The sequence below is a fragment of the Pseudopipra pipra genome, chromosome 1, assembly GCF_036250125.1.
Source record: "Pseudopipra pipra isolate bDixPip1 chromosome 1, bDixPip1.hap1, whole genome shotgun sequence".
Taxonomy (NCBI): Eukaryota; Metazoa; Chordata; class Aves; order Passeriformes; family Pipridae; genus Pseudopipra; species Pseudopipra pipra.
Window position 1 is genome coordinate 42,430,762 of NC_087549.1, and position 17,495 is coordinate 42,448,256.

General features: G+C 39.9%; 1 protein-coding gene across 1 annotated transcript in view; it reads right to left on the reverse strand.

The window, feature by feature from the left end:
- LOC135409016 (chloride channel protein D-like) overlaps nucleotides 1–17,495 on the reverse strand; it is an 84,107-nt gene that overhangs the window by 25,755 nt on the left and 40,857 nt on the right. Inside the window, 1 exon segment of the mRNA XM_064644396.1 lies at nucleotides 14,044–14,210. Coding sequence (XP_064500466.1) covers nucleotides 14,044–14,210 — 167 coding nt within the window.

The following is a 17,495-nucleotide window of genomic DNA, read 5'->3' on the forward strand; positions in this document are numbered from 1 at the left end:
GATACAAGAACAAGATGAAAGACAGTGTCAAAAGCCTTGCTAGAGTCAAGGAAAATAGCATCCACTGCTCCCTCCTTAACCACAAACCCATGCATTTCTGCATAGAAGGCAATCAGGTCAGTCAGGCACAGTTTACTTCCAGTAAATCCATGCTAATATAACCACTTTTTCCTTCATGTGCCCAGAAATCTGTTCCAAGAGGACTCACTTCATGATTTTCCCAGTAACTGAAGTGAGGCTGACTGACCTGCAGCTCTATAAACTGAACTTTTGGGTTATCTTGAACATAGCTAAAATACTTGTAATTCTGACATCATGCGGGCATCATCCCCAAATCTTCACAGCCTTTCACAGATGAAAGACAGCAGCCTTGCAAAGACATTGGCCAGCTCTCTCAGCATTCTGAGACGCAGCCTATCTGTTTTCATAGACTTCTATGGTTCAAGTTTTCAGAAGTAATCCCTCACTCAGTCCTTGGCTATTGCTGGTGGTTCCCCTTGAATCTTTACACTAACTTTGGAGTCCTAGGAGTCCTTGTTTGTAGACAGTGAAGCAAACAAAGCATTTAATGTCTTACCTATGGTTGCTGTCACCAAATCTTGTGTCCTCCTCCACCTGCCTTCAGACCCCTAAACCTATTCTGCAGTCGCAGACCTGAGAGTGGAGGAGGAGAAATTGTTTTCTTACTGCCAGGACTCACAGGTCCCCAGCCTTCCCCATCACAGTCCCCTAGCACCCCTCCTCCTGTGTAGCTGGGGGCTCAAGCTGTTGTTAAAGGCATGTTTAACATAACTTTGTCAGGATCAGCCTTCTCAGAAGCATCCAAGATCCAAAGATGGCACAGGAAACCTGCAGAAGAGCCAGAAGGAGAGTACAAATGGTGAACAGGAGCCTGTAAACCATCCCAGGCACCTACATGTGCACTAGCCCACCAGCAGCCCTGCCAGCTGCCCAAGCAGTGCTCACAGCTCTCCAGGTTGTAGTGCTGCCCTTGGGGCAATTAGGCAGCAAATGTACACCATGCCCAGGCACCAGCCCCTGCAGGCACATCCCCAACATTGGTGGGTCCTCCCCTCCTGCACAACCATGAGCCTCCCCAAATGCCTCACAAAGACACTTTGTTAAGCTGGTGACTGCGACTGCTGCTGAATACTTGCGTTTATGCAACAAAGCCCTCGGTTTCAAAATGCAATTTCAAGCAAGGACATTCATTTACCATCTTGAAAATGCCTTTTAGTATGGAATAACACAGGTTGCTTACATTTGGATTTTATCAAGTAGATCTTTCTTACACTAATAGATTTACCTCAAGGAGAGACACAGAGCTGTAGCCACACTACAGAAATAGATCTAGCATAAATTTTTCTTTTATAGGGCATGTGAGAACATTTTCTCCCAAAACATAATTCATTATAGTAACATAATATGTTAAAATATTAAGGCTGTTTCACCAAAGTTATGATATCCAAGTTTCAGGTTCCTTTCAAGACCACATCCATGAGACTAGATATAACATGGAACAAAGACGATCTGCCTTATGATCTAAATAAGACAGTCATTTGGTAAAAAGCCAATATCCCTGAATGGTAATCTGTCTTGAAATGATTCATGGAAATGTAGTTCAGGCCCTGTTGCTATTAAATCCAGTGGAAGTTTTCCCACTGAAATAAATTGTTAAGGATCTAACCATAACAGATCTAATCATAACACAGAGGTTTTCATAGACAACACAGTACAAGAGAGCTTTTCTTCAAATAGTTTTACTCTGTATTTTATGTAAGTTTCAAATGACTGAAAGGACTTAGAGGCGGGTGGGAGAGAAGCATAGTCCTAATTCAAACACGCATGAGGGACCAAGGTGCATGAAAACACAGGCAATGTTGCTTGCTTGGATTTATTCACAGATTTGCCCTCTTCTGGTTTAGGTTGTTACTCTCATCTTTCCCTCTGTGCACTGAGAATGTTTACCCATCAACTCGCCACAGGCCATCTTGCTTGGGACAGCCCTAGGTTTTATTTGGGCTTCTTGTAAACCACTGTTTTACTACCCTGACTGACCACTGCATCTTGTATAAATAGTTCTCAGGAGGATGTTTTGGGGGTTGCTTAATGCTTGTGGTGTGGTTTTGTCTGAGCATAGTCAGGACTGAACAACTGGAAGGACAGGCTGGTTCGTTCACTGAGGGGAACATTAGAACATTGGAGGTCATTAAAACTACTTACCTGTGCTATAAACATTGGCAAGTATTAGAGCTATTCCATTCTAGTCTCTACTATTTATTCATTTACTGAGACTAAAGCATTCTTTTTTTTTCTGTACATTTCATTTAGCCAGAAAAATTGAACATATTTATTTTATAATATCCATTCTATTCCCAAATGAGCTGCACTGCTATGAAGAAATGTAGATGTTACTACATTATAAATACAGTTGATTTATATTAGCTTTTTTACTCTCTGTCATTGTTAAAGTTAACTCATCGTGATCAAACTCACAACATTGCAGGAAAGTGCTTACATTTAAATACAAATTCTTTTTTTTTGGTCTTAGAAAGTCAAAAAAGATTTCTGCATACTTGTCACAGGCCCACCAATTTTCTTTTCAACAAGACATTTGGTAAAAAAAAACATGAAAAAGCTTATCAACAAGTTACATGCCAATATTGATCCCACTATAGAACAGTACATATGTACTGCAGAAATGTTAATCATGTGCAGATGACCGAATTCAGTAGTTTTGCAAGTGAATTTTGAAGGGAAAAAAGTGTTCATAGAATATCACTGAGATCAATAAAGGGAAACAGGAAGGTCTATAAGACCTTCTTACACCGGAAAAGGATACCACTTAAATTAAATTAATTTTAAAATTGATTTGTTCCACTCAGTACTAACTCCTGAAATAGACACATTTAAACTGATTTAAAGTTAAATTAAACCTATAAAATCACTGTGAATTTGATGTAAGTGCATGCATGCTAGTGGTGTGCTTTTGTTCAATTAGCTCTTTTGAAAATCACTCTTCAGTGGAACTTTGCATGGCAGACCAGGCCTATGACTCCTTGCTGTCTCTATATTAGTTGAACACCAAACTGAGTAAGAAACCCTTATGGTTAAATCAGGAGCCAAAATTTTGCAGGGTTCAGACTCCCTTCAGTATATCTACAAATATTTACATTGACCGTAAGACAACAAGCTTCCCAGCATTCCCTGGTCCTGGCTCCCTCAATATCCTTAAATGAGAGGACATTTAGCTATTCAGTCTAAAGGCCTTTTGATAGTACAGAACTTCCTGGGGAATATGTTGCTTGGGTTAGTTGAATGTTAGCTCTGTTGCTTATTTCCCAGAGAGGATTTGAAAGTTATATATGTTTAGCAACTACTGTACACAAAAGAAAAATGGATTTCCATGAGGTCTCATAATCTGCTGGGAAACTGTCTCTAATGCTTGAAAAATTGCAGAACAAAAAAGAAACAAAGACAATAGATAAGAAAGCCTTTGTGTTTTGGAAAAGAGATGGATTGGGGCAAGGAGGGCAAGGAGAAACAGGGAACATGTGGAATGTTTGGTGGGTTTCTGCCAAGAGTTCACTTCTCTGTTCCTTCACCTTTCTGTTCCTTCATTCTTATTAAGTTTTTCCCACCATCATCATCAGTATAAAATACTATTAAGTTAGAAAAACAGCAGCTTCTACCCAGTTTATATAGATGCAGTTGTTTATTCAAGGGCATTTAGCTACAAATAAATGAATTAGGTTGTGCATGAGACCTTGGGGTAAACAGGTAAAGGATTGTGGAAGTGGATCTACACGCTTGAATTATACAAACAGTAATATAAACACCACAGCCTCAACTCACCACATGCAAAACCTGCTCTCAGCCCTTACACATATATCAACAGCACTTCAAGTCCAACACGAGGTGCTGCACCATGGCCTTGAAGATTGGTATCTGGAGGACATGACCTCTAAAAGACTACATATGGCGGAAACATGAGAGATCCGAAGTGGCTTCTCACCTCAGCCATGGGGATTCTGAACCTTCATCTAGGATCTTTAGCATCCCCTCCCTTTAGCATCCCGGGGGCCAGGAGCAAACGCCCTCCTGCCGAGGTTGCTCAGTTGAGTGGTCAGGAGAGGAGGATCCCTGCAAGCAACGCCTAGCCAGCTCTAGAGAGAATATATATAAATGTGTATAAATGTACACAGAGAGAAAGAGCCAACAACAGATTAGCTCTCTTGATATCTAACAGGCTAACCCTGGAACATACTACTAATTATTACTGTATTAAGAATGGCAATGATTCAGCTATCCTTGTATTTTCCAAATTATTATCTAAGCCTGTACTAATCTTTTGCAAAAACAAGTGTATTACATCTGCCCTGGCATTATAACCAACCAGAGGCAAAGAAGTAATTTCTCAAAATTACACCAGCACTATCTAAATTCAAGGAAACATTTCAAACAAACTTCCACAGGACTGGAGAAAAGGGAAGTGAGAAAAGGAAGTAAATTGAGCACTAAAATAAATGTCTTGTGATCTTGCTTATAACCAAACAGGAAAATGCATCTTCTCTGGATAGAGCATTGCAGAGCAATTTCCAAGGTAAATTCACAAACTCTTGCCATTTGAATGCAATGACATAATGAGTTTCTCCCAAATCGATGCCAAAAAATTTAATCCAAACTGGAAAAAAAAAAGAGAGGAAACCTCCTATGAGACAGCTTTTATAAAAGCTTCATTCAGAGCTCCACCCTTATGTACCGTACCAGCCACCTTAGCTTTTCCACTCTCTCTGGTCCAAGAAAACATTGACTAGTACATTAAAAATGTTTGGAAATGGACAGTGACAGCAGTATACATTTTAATAATCAGGCACAGATTATCAGATGACCTTTAAGTCAAAATGGGGTACAGAAATTTAGGTCTAATAGATTGCAAACCAAGTAAACTAAAGTAATACAGATGGAAAAAAATATGAAAAATATTTCAGATTTCTCAGTCCCTCCAAGAATCAGGCACTTTCTAGTGGAAAAGTGTATTTGGGTTATTAAAACATGACATTAGTTACTTGGAGATAGAGATTATAACCTGTTCCCAGTCCAGTAAATAGAGGCATTTGACACTTTTAACCAGGATTTCAAGCAAAAGCACTTCTCCTTCCAGCTGTACAATCATCTTCATTTGGAAAGGCATTTAATCCCTCAAACTTCAGTATTCCCCTTTCTATAATAAATCTATCCCTCTTCTTACAGGCCCAGGAATATCTTCTCACAGGCACATTTGGAACCATAATTAATTTTTCATAAAAATAACGTAAGCTACAAATTTCTACAAACATTCATAATTTTAAAAAAAATTTCTTTACCTAAGCCCCTTGCTTTCTACATACCATTCATGTGCAGCACGTGTTTTTTTCTCAGTTATGACTTATGGCAAGGACCCTCCACTACAAGTTCAGCATGTGTTAAAAATGAGACCATGAATGCTGGTATTACTTTCTGCTCTTACAGGCAATAAGTTGATGTCTCTCTGCACCTGACGGTGTATTTATAGTGAAATGCAGTCAATATATACACCCACAGCTGGGAATGAATTTTGGGGGTGTGTGACTTGCTCTTTCTTTCTCCTTTTTTCTTTCTCCCCAACACCAGGACTCAGCTTCCTCTGGTTTTTTCTGTCTAATGTCACTTTCATCTCCCATTCACCTACTGTCACAACTCCACATATTGAGTGGCACCAGCTAATAAAACTATGCTTGTTGCTTTATGGCTTTTTGGGTAACTACTCCACTGTAGCCTTTTTCTTTTTTTTGCCTTACTTCCACTGTGGCTCTGCATACACAATGTACTGAAGAAAAAAATCTCCCTTGTAATTGTGTGAAATAACATTTAACAGTTTCACAAAACTGATATTATTTCTAAAAAGGGATTTTCATTTCTCAAACATGCTGAAATTCATTGAAGTATTTGGTGCCATCTGTTTCTTCCTTTAAAATCATGGCAACCACTATGACAAGCTACCAATATTTATGAGGATGTAGCAACACTCACACGAACAGAAAAAGTGACATATATGTGAACAGCAAAGAGAATCCACTTCAGATTAAGGTGAACTTGGAAGGTGCCAGAATGAGGATGATATCCTTACATGTAACTCAGGAACACTGAGGTATAACTATTACATCAATGGATGTCTGTATTCCCACATCCAGCAAAGACCCTCAGGGGATTTCAGCCTGCTTAGAGTCAGACCCACCATTTCTTGAATGAGTTCAAACAGTTGTTCAATGACATCTTCATGAGATCAGCCGCACAGCTGGCTTTCTGGTGAGGTTGGCTGGCTTTAAGTGGAAACTGTCAGTATCTGCCAAATGGTGGCCAGACACCAGAACAGACTTTCTAATTAGTGGAATACCCCATCTGATGGCTGGATGTGATTTGTCTGTGTATGTATGTGCATGCTCCACCTGTGTGCTACCACATCTGAGGGCTGAGGTGATACCCATACAGGCAGCTTGTCGTCCCAGGTGAATGAGAAGGGAGTCAGTCAGTCTCCTTCTCACTGGGCCAGCAGAAGCCACTTCAAGTTTCTCACAGCTGAAAATCACTGTGTGCAGGTTTTACGTAAGGGCCTGTTGGAGCCGGAGCGGCTCGTTTGCTGCCCACCAGTGAGCTGTGAAACACAGGTTATTAGTTCCAGATGCTGCTTCAGCGCCTTTCCTTCTGCAGAAAATGTGCAGAAGTCACTTCTTTTGGTTTCACGGGACACCCCAGAAATGGAAAACACCACCAAAAGTCACTGTGGATTTATTATTCCTCCCTCAACATCAGGCAGAAAGTCTTGTCCGTGAGCTGAAGGGATCTCTGTTACACTCACTATGGATCTTACAGTTGATTCACAATGGACCTCACAGCAAGAACCAGAACCACATATTAAGTTCCAATCCGTTGTCACTGCATGTCCAATACATGTAACAGGTGTGCCAATCCCATGACAGTCCCATTCACACTCTAACAGGGACCTTGCTTTGGACAGGAAAGAGAAGTGCCTTGTGACAGAAACCAGAGGAACACAACAGCTGCTTCAAAACTCACTATATTTGATCTACCTGTTCATGTCTCCAAACTTTCACCCTAAGGTTTTGACCAACTGCACCAAACCTTTCAAACTTCTTATAAGTTTGTTTCTCTTAAAAATATCACTACAGGAAAGTAATTTTTCTTGCCGCTTCTGAATTATAATAAAAGCAAATCCTGTAGCTGCATCTATCTGACATTTATGGTACAATACTCGTAAATTCAAACCATTTTCTTCTTACCACACTGCAATTACAATCAGTACATAATCTTGGTAGAACTCACCATTTTCATTTTGCATATTTGGGGGCAGGGGCAATCCAGCTTTAATTGTTCATGAAACAAATGGGGCAACAGAGAAGCTGAGCCTGCAGTTTTCAGACATATCAGAAAATATAATTTCCTAGAGCCTGAACATTCCAGTGTAAAACGTTTTGGGCTCACGGAAAGGTAATTGTGAAAATATACAGGCCCTGTGTAAACATAAAGTATTTACGAGGTCCTTCAAGGATTTCTATCCGACAGATTTTTGGCTTGTCTTCACTATCCTAGTATTCATCCTTCTATTGTATATACTGGTAATGAGGACTGCAGTAACTACCAATACACTTCCAAGTGCAGTAGGTCAGCAGTGAGCTATTACTCAGCCTCCAGCCTTTTCTATCAAAGGAGAGTGGTGCTGGCCAGGTCTCCATGATCCCTCATCTTGGCCAGCTCCACACTTGCTCCTCATCCTGCAACTCCAAACCTGGAGAGCACAGCACCAGCTCCAGCTGTCATCCTGGATATTTTAGGAAAGGGACTGGTTAAGTTCGGGAAAGGTTTATTTTAGGTTAGAGGAAAGGTTATATCTGGTGGTATTTACTGTAGCATGGGAAAAGCAATTTATTTGTTCAGAATCTGATCTAAAAATAAACAGTAATGCAACCAGAATCTTGGTCTTCTTTGTATGGTTTCACCAATCTAAATAAATAAAGTCATTTTGATTCATGTAGTACCTTTAAGTAGTAGCTTCATTAAATAGGTAAAATTAGAGAAGGTAAAAAATTGTCTTCTAGGCTTCTCAAAAAATTTTGCATTTATATAAGGCATTTTGTTTAAGACATTGACAATACTTGGAAAGAGACTCTGAAAGCCACTTGAAGTATATAGGCACTTTTTTCTCTCCTGTAACTGAGAAGATTGAAAAATGAATTGGTCTGGCCAAAGCAACACAAGGAAATGGGGCAGATCTAAAACCAGAACTCCTCCTGCTTCCCTCCATCTAGTCTTCCTCTTCCTGTCTCCTCTGAATATTCATAATAATAAAGATTTGCATATGACTTTTTTTCCTAAGAGACATTATTCAGATTTGGACACTGAAATCACTTCATACTAAATTTGAAATTTTGGGTTGAAATTTAACAGTAGAAAAGTCTGAGAAAATAGTGTCTCTGGTCTCTGAGGATTAAGGCTGAAAAGGCCCATTAGTTCATCTTTGTAGATCATTCAGTGTCACTGAGTCTTGCTTTTCCCCAAAATCACATAAAGAGAGAGAATCAGATCTCCTGAAAACTACAAAGCAAGCTGGCATCAGCCTCCTGCTAGGTTGAGATCGTGAAGGGAAACAGGCTGGACTGTCCCAGAGAGAGCTGTGGGAGCTGCTTCAGGGACAGGAGGGAGCAATGAGTCTTTTTACCCATCCCGCGCAGGCACCACCAACACCACATTGAAAACAAGGCAAGGCTGTGCCACTGGTCTTCCATGTACATAAAGTGGCACCTGGCTCTGCCGTAGTATTTTTGTCAGTGACCGTTTCCACTGTTTATGGCTCCCACAGCTGCTTCTCAGCTAAAACTCAAAATCCAGCACAGGAGAATAGGCAAAAAAAGGGACTAAAAATGGTTCTTTGCCATGTTTTCTTAAACCTGACATAGAGGCAACTTAAAGCCCAAACTTGATTTTAATAAATCTAACCCACATCTCAACACCTTCCCTCCATCTTTTCTGTGGCAGCCAGGGTTTTCCCCATACAAAGCATGGCCTTGTTACAGCCCCTTTTTCCTTTGTACAGGCAGAACAGGATCCAGCTTCTACCACAAGCACTCTACAAAAGATGGGCTGGATGCCCTCTGATGCAAGTATATTGCCAAGTCCACCCTCTAATGATGTCTCTCGGGATGAAAGCGCCAAGCAGCCATGAAACACACTGGCTTCTCAAAGAGGCAAGACAGGATGTACCACATGGTGAGTTGTCTTTGAATGATCACTTGTGTCAGCAAGATGAGAAGGGAATCTTTTAGCATAGTAGTTGCTAGCCTAGGCCCAAACCAAAAGTACCATCCCCAAAGTCTGGTGATTTTCAAAATCCAAAGCCTCATCTAAAAAAAAAATCACTAATTACCCCCAAATTTAATTACAGGCCAAACCAGGACCTTGGAACCCAAATAACCCTCAAACTTGGGTTGGCTCAAATTCTGGATCCAATGTCTGCGGTGTGGGCTAAGGCAAAGCTAAAAGGGAGAAAGAAAAAAAAATTAGCCATGCTCCATGGATCTTTAATACAGGGCCACCTCTGATGCACTTTAGAAAAATATAATGAGACCACTATAATATATATTCCAGCCAAAATTCTTGGCTCCCAAAACCAGCTTTATATGGTATGCAATAGAGAAACACCCAGGAGACACTATAAGAACTTTGACAAGGCTAATATTAAGCTAGAACAAAACAGAACTACTGGCACCAACTCCACTCAGCTCTTAAGTAAACTTGTCCCATTAAAAAGTAGCCTCTAAGATATTTTCTCTCTGAAGTGTATAGTAGCTTATAAAAAGCAGGAAGGGTTGCCAAGTCATAGATGTGTTCAAGTACTCCTTACCCTCATTAAAGAACATTCCCTGGCAGCCAGCAGCTTTGAGTGTTCCAGAGAACCAGATTTTATAAGGGGGGTGTTTACAGTGGTGTGCAATGTAGCTGGAAATCACAGTCCACTGTAGCAGCCCTGTACTAGATACAGCTGTGTTTGGAGCCTTATCACCCAGAGCACAGAATAAAACAGGCAGGGTGATCAATGAGGTTCCAAAAACATAATGAGTATTAAGAAAATAAATCTCAAGCCTTCCTGCTCCATAGGAAGCAGAGCATCCAGAGATGCCAGTGCCTATATATAAATTAGGCAGTGAAATACCACTAAGGACCCAGGTCTCACTTCCACCAATTTTGTACATAACACTATTTACAGAGATGGCTTCAGAGTCAGTATGTACATAATGTAGCTTCTTAATGTACCCATTGAGTTAAATTCCTTTGTGGAGCTGGTCCTTAATGCAGCCCCCACCTTGTTCATCTAACATCTATTTTCACTTCTCCATTCAGTGTCTAACACATCTTATGCCTGGGGATGTTATCCAGCCATGTAACAGGAATCAACAAAATTATCATATACAGAAGGTCTTTCCATTCTTAATATCAATGAAGAACTGGGAAAGGGAAGATCCACACTTTCTCTCTAACAGTATAAGTGCTGAGGACATAAAAATATGTGTTCTCTTAAGTCTCTCCTTTTTCCTCTCTCATTTTTCCTCTCTGCACTGTTTTCCAAAGACTTCTCAGTTTCAGTTGAAGAAGGATCCCAATTTATGTGGCATTTCTATGGCATTTAAGCAAGCTGTTAGTTATCTGAATCTTTCATTCTGCATACACAAATAAAATTTATCACCTGTTTATAAATATATGCTAGCTACCAGTTCCCACACAGCTGACCCCTGTCCCTGTTATGATTTGGGGAATCCAGCAATGCACAGTTTATACATTTTGTGATCTTTCAGAATAATACTGAACAAAGGGGATGAAAAACCCAGCACAAACATAACTGTGTCACCTAATGCTTTCCCAGAGCAAACTCTCAACCAAGCTGACACAACAGAAAGAGGACAGTCTCTGCAAAACGATGTCTGGGTATAGGCATTTGAAGATAAAAATACTCCCAAAGTGTACCAAATAAGCGTAACATAAAAACAGCAGAGCCTTATATACACTGGGTGGTCACTCTGAGATAAAACAAAGACTAAAGAAGCAAACAGGCAGGCTCCCATAGCATCTTATTAGCTGCAGGATCAGAGAGGAAAAAAAAAAAGAAATCTTGGTTTGCAGGAAAAACACATGGAAAGAAAAGTCATTGCCAGGCACCTTTCTGTAGAATTTCTGCTGAAGAACTTCTGTTCAAGTTTCGAGGATGCTCAGAAAAGTGATGAGGAAAAAAAGGTAAGGAAACATGTAAAGAGACTAATTTTTTTTAACTGTCTTGTTTAATCTGTGTATTTCCCATGCTAGGTAAAGCAATAAGATCTTGGTTTGGGAATTCTTACAAAGACTGCATGTTAGGCTTCATAATTAATTTCAATTATGACAGTTTTTACTTTAAGAGGCAGACTGTAAATCCAGAGTTCCCTTGAGTCAATATTCAGGGTTTGAGATGCCCAATCTATAAGAGATCAAGGGATCGGTCCAAATCCCAGAAGTCTAAGATGGCTGAATGGTGACACTTCATTTGTTTAACAAATGAAGGATTAACAAATGTTTGGATAACAAGGTAACAGAGTATCCAAGAAGTGTGTTGAAGAGACAAGTGTCATAGAATCATAGAATCACAGAAGCTTTTGGGCCAGAAGGAACCTTAAAGATCATCTAGTTTCAACCCTTCTGCCATAGGCAGGGACACCTTTCACAAGACCGGGTTGCTCAAAGCCCCATCTGACCTGGCTCGGTTATGTCCAACCTAACCAATCATCTTTTAGTTTAAAACTGTTCCCGGTTATCATATCACTACAGGCTCTGATAAAAAGTCTTTCTCCATCTTTCCTATAAGCCCCTTTAAGTATTGAAAAGCTGTAATAAGGTCTCCCCAGAGTCTTTTTTTCCAGGTTGAACAACAACAACTGTTTCAGCATTTCTTCACAGGAGAGGTGTTCCAGCCATCTGATCATTTTTTTGGACCTCCTCTGACCCGCTCCAATAGATCCATGTCTTTCTTGTACTGAGGACCCCAGAGCTGGATACGGTGTGCCAGGTGGGGTCTCTCGGGGGCAGAGTAAAGGGAGAGAACCACTTTCCTCAACCTGTTGGTCACACTTCTTTTCATGCAGCCCCGGAAACAATTGGTTTTCTGGGCTGCAATTATACATTGCCAGCTCATATCTAATTTTTTTTGTCTACCAATATCCCCAGTTCTGGAGGGCTGCTCTTAGTCCATTCATTACCTTGTCTCTAGAGATCCCAGTGACTGCCCCAGTGCAGGGGCGGGACCTTGTGGAATTTCATGAGGTTCAAAATGGCCCACTCATCCAGCCTGTCAAGGTCCCTGTGGATGGCCTCCTTTCCCTCAAGCATATCAATGGCACTACTCAGCTTTGTGCCATCCACAAACTTGCTGAGGGTACAGTCTCACTGTCTATGTCATTAATAAGGATATGGAACAGTACCAGTCCCAGTATGGACTCCTGAGAGTTACCACTTGTTACTAATCTCCATTTGGACATTGGTCCGTTGTCTGCAACTCTTTGGATGCAGCCAAACAGCTAATTCCTTATGCATCAAACATTCCATCCAACAAATCCCTATCTCTCCAAATTAGTTAAAAGTCCCTTCAATACAGGATTGTATTGAAGACCTTGCAGAAGTCAGTAGATGATACCCATAGCTCTTCCCTTGTCCAGTAATGCAGTCACTCTATCGTAGAAGGCCACTAGATGAGTCAGGTGTAATTTCCCCTTTGTGAAGTCATATTGGGTGTCTCAAATCACTTCCCTATCTTCCAAATGCCTTGACACAGCTTCCAACAGGACCTGTTCCATGATCTTACTGGGCACAAAGGTGAGGCTGGGTGGTTGGTAGTTGCTGGGGTCTGCCATTTTATCCTTTTTAAAAAATGGGTGTGAAGTTTCCCTTTTTCCAGTCACTGAAGACTTCACCTGACTGTCATGACTTTTTAAATATAATGAAGAGCAGCTTAGCAACTACATCTGCTACTTCATATATGTATCAGCCTATTCAGACTATGTCTAAGCGGATTTAGACTGAACCTTGACAGTCTGTAAAGTATCTTAACCAAGTTGTGATACTACATTTTGCTTTAGAGTACTGGTATAGTCTGACCAAGTTATACAGAAACTTACTTTAATGAGTTTGGAGAGAAAAAATAAAGGAGTGGGAGGAAAACAAAATTATATATATATATGCCATATATATATATATTTGTAACAAACGTGGGTAGAGCCCTTCCCAAATCTTCGTTTGCGAAGCCTAGCCATGATGATAGATAGATAGATAGATAGATAGATGATAGATAGATAGATAGATAGATAGATAGATAGATAGATAGATAGATATGTCGTTGAAGTGAATAGGACCTCACTCTGAACTAGGAAAGCAGTTATAATTCTTTCCATGGGCTTGTCATCTAATTGGAATACCATGGGAAACTTTATGGCTTCTTCCCCTCTGTTTTATCTGCCATGGTACATATAGAAATCACCCATAATGCCACAGATTGTTTTTATTTCCTCCTACCACATCCTGGCAATTTTTCCTCTCATTATAAATACAGTTAGATTATACCTACCATTCAATGGGCCTGTTAAAAGCTTTCAGATACGGCCACATTTAGAAGAAAGTGTGGACAGTCACCAATATTTTGTTCTTCTAAAAGGTCATTTGAATCTGAGATTGTCCAGTAGACCTCAATACTGGGAGAAAAGACAGCTAAAGTGTTCTGCTTTGGCTGTGGATATATACTATTCAAATATAAATTTGAAGAGAAAGGGAGTCTCTTTTGTTCTACTTTTACAGCATATCACACCATGAGGAAGTTGTTCAGGATCCTTCTAGTCCTTTTTCCTCTAAGCTCCGCATTTCAGAGAACCCATACAGCCTCTGTGAAGAACATGAGAGAGAAAATTTGAGGATCAGCAACATGAGAGACCTCACCATTTGACTCTGTAATGAGAAAAAGATACCACATCCAAGTAGGGAATGCATTTCAGCTTCAGGAGGGAACTGTACAGGGATATGTTGAACAAGTCACTAACCACCTTGGCCACCATGACAGCCAGCATTTTCAGTAGCAAGGACTGGACATCATTTGTGATCTCTACCTAAGGAGAAAACAGAACAAAGGACTTTCCCTTTTTATTATTATACCTGCAGATGAAGGCAATGGTTGCACAGGACTGTATTCTTTCACAAGGGAATGGGAAGCAATTCAGTCCACTGAAAGGGGAAGAGTATTCCCCCTCCATCCTAGGGATAGGTAATCAGTCAACACTTCCACTAGAGAGTCTTGGCTGATGAAGTAACAGCTCCCCCTCCCATCCCTATCATCTTGAAGTGCAACATTTACATTAAAACTCACATCTGATTCCCATATTTCAGGTGGCTTGTGATAATTTTGATGTATCAGAGAAGGGTAAGTAGAGATGGAGTAGCCAGATTGCTTAAAATAGCTTGGCATTGTGACAAATACTAAAAAATGCAAACAAATCCAAATACTTTTTCTTTTTTGCTGAGGTCAGGAGATATAATATTGTTTTCCCATACTTCTGCTTCCTGACAGAACAAGCTCCTTGTACAAACACTGTCTTGAAGGATGCCAGAAAAGGGATGAAGCAGCTTTCAACAGAAGTCCAGCTCAGGAGATCAAGCAGCAGGAACATCAGTTACCATGCAGGGCAATGTTTGGCAGTACAAGGCATGGTGCAGGCATCCCTGTCCCTATCATCACAAATCCATGAACTGGCACTGGAGCACTAGTTTTAGAAAATAATAGGCACAAATGATGGTATCTCACCTAAAACATCTTTCCTGAGTATACTTGTCCTTTCTCCCTGTGTAGTGAGGGTATATTCAGATGAGTGGAAAAGTATGCAGCATGTTTTAGTACTTTATTCTCCTTGAGCTAATTGTTTTACCTCTGTGGTTGGCTACAACCACCACAACTAAGTGCAAAGGTAGACCAAGTTCACCTGACCTACTACTGCAAATATCTAACAGGTGTGGTAGCAATGACTTAACAAAGTACACCAGTACAATTGCCTTTGAATAAAGGATTCATAGTGAATTCTCCTACAAAAAACAGAGAGCAATGTGAATGCAGTTAATGTTGTTTATGCCCAACTCACAATAAAGTCAAATATTTTTCATGGTGAAAATGACTGCACAGAAATATTCCCTTTACGATACCTTACTAAGACTTTTTAGTAAAAACTGATGTCTCCTTTCACATCCCACTATTTCCTCTATCATTGCATCCTATTAAAAAGCTACATTCTTTAGCAATTACCCTGGGACTAAATGAAAATTTTCCTCATAAGACTAAGAGGCTTTTGAATAGAATTTTTTCTCCAATTCAGACAAAGTGAATCACAGCACATGGCCATTTAATAGACCTCATTAGTTTGAGATTGTTAAGTACTCCAAGTATCTACATTCAAAGAATGCCAATAAACACATTTCTTCATGATAAGCTGCAGCAAATGTATCCAGACTTACATTTTAACCCTCATTCTGTCTCTGTTCTGGGTTGGGAAAGATAACATTCAGGATGATTTACAGCATATCCCAACAAGGGACTAATATGGCATAGTTAGCCATGTACGACAGGGTCATGCAACTGTCCTTTCTGCTTAGACATAGTCAGGGATTTCTAATAACACAACAGCATTCTTTGAATGTCTCTTTAAACCTAGCATTCAACTGTTTTATTTAAAACAGGAACATGTCAGTTAAAAGGAAAACAGCAACTGTGGGATTTTAAGAATTACTTCATCATATCTGCTGCAACTCATTCACACAGACGGATACTCCTTTATTATGGATTCCTTCTAAGGTTTTTTAAAGTATCTTGCTACAGGGAACTCTTCCACAATAAAACCAATATTAAAAGTTAATATAAAAACACTCTAAAAAGCTATAAAAGCACTCTGAAACTTTAAATATAAAAACTTTTGAAACTTAAAAAACATTCTCTAAAACACACTCTGTCTAAAAAACACTCTCAAGTGATTGTTTTAACTATACAGAATATCTTTAGAACAGCAAAAAACAGCAAGAACCAGTCTTGCTTTCCAGTCACCTCTTCTTGGTTTTCATCCTATTTTATCCCTTCCTACTACCCTCCTATCCTCTAGGAGGAACAGTAAAGCTGACCTGGCCCAGATCGTCATTATTGTTGGAAACATTCAGCAGCATTTTACACCTGCAACTGAGAAACCTTCAGGCTTGTGCTGATTTTCCTCAGCCCTGCAGCCTTCCTGAGTGCTGGCATCTGGGGGCAGGATGGCTCCTCTTTACAACAGCCCACTGAATGCTCAGAGCAAGCGCCTCTGGGTTCAGCACTGGACTTCACTTCCTCCAAGAGTTAATGCCTGTTGAGCAGAAATGCTGTTTATCTTTGGCAGGCTAGTATGGCTGAGGTCATTTTAAAAAAGACAGGTTAAAAGCATTTTGAGCAATATCTTTTGTGTGTAAGTAAATTTAAACTTGGGCCAAAATAGAGCTGGTGGAGCTGGGCTGAACTCTCACTACAGATGGAAACTGGAGAGGCAACTTCTGTGAAAGGAAATTTTCTTGGAAATAGGCAATACTGGAGTGAAAACATGAAGCAAATTTGCAGATGACGTAGAAATCAACGATATATTTGAAGCGTAAGCATAAAAAAGAGATAAAATCATTTATAAAGTTCCAAGAAAACTTTCCATGAAAATTTAACTCATTATGTGATCTTAAAGTGAAGTTGTACACTAATTATAGATCAAGTTATTTAAAGCCAAGCCTAATGAGAAAGTCTTATTTAAAAATTAACTTGATTTTACATCTAGGTACTTAGAGAGCTAGAGAAAAATCTTATTTCCTTCTTACTGGGGGTTCTCAAGCTGTGAGGGAACATTTATTAGGCATAAAAGCATATCAAAAACTAGAATTAACTCGAGAGATCAAATAAGAAATGCTAGGGAAGGGAATTGCAACAAAGAAAGATTCACACACAAAAGATGCAGTCACTCATATATTGAAAAGAAAAAGTATGCTGCTCTTAGTGCTGAAGAAGAAGAAAGAATTCAACAAAACCTGCAGCTAAAACCTCATTCTATTAATGACAAGGATGATGGCAATTCAGCAGCAAAGTTCTCCTTAGGGTATCTTGACAAAAATCAAGAAAGAACAAGTTAATCCAAGAACTGTGATAGATTCAAGTCATCTTATATAAACATATGGACAGGCATGAACCTACACACACATATATGTGCTCTTCAGAGGGCTTTATTAGTATTCCGTGGTTAGAGAAGGGCCATCTGCTCCCTGCTGGGAGAGACAAAGTGCAGAGCCTCGGGACTCGGCTGCATGAGGAAGTTCATGCTTTGTGAGCTTGGGCGTGAATTTACTGC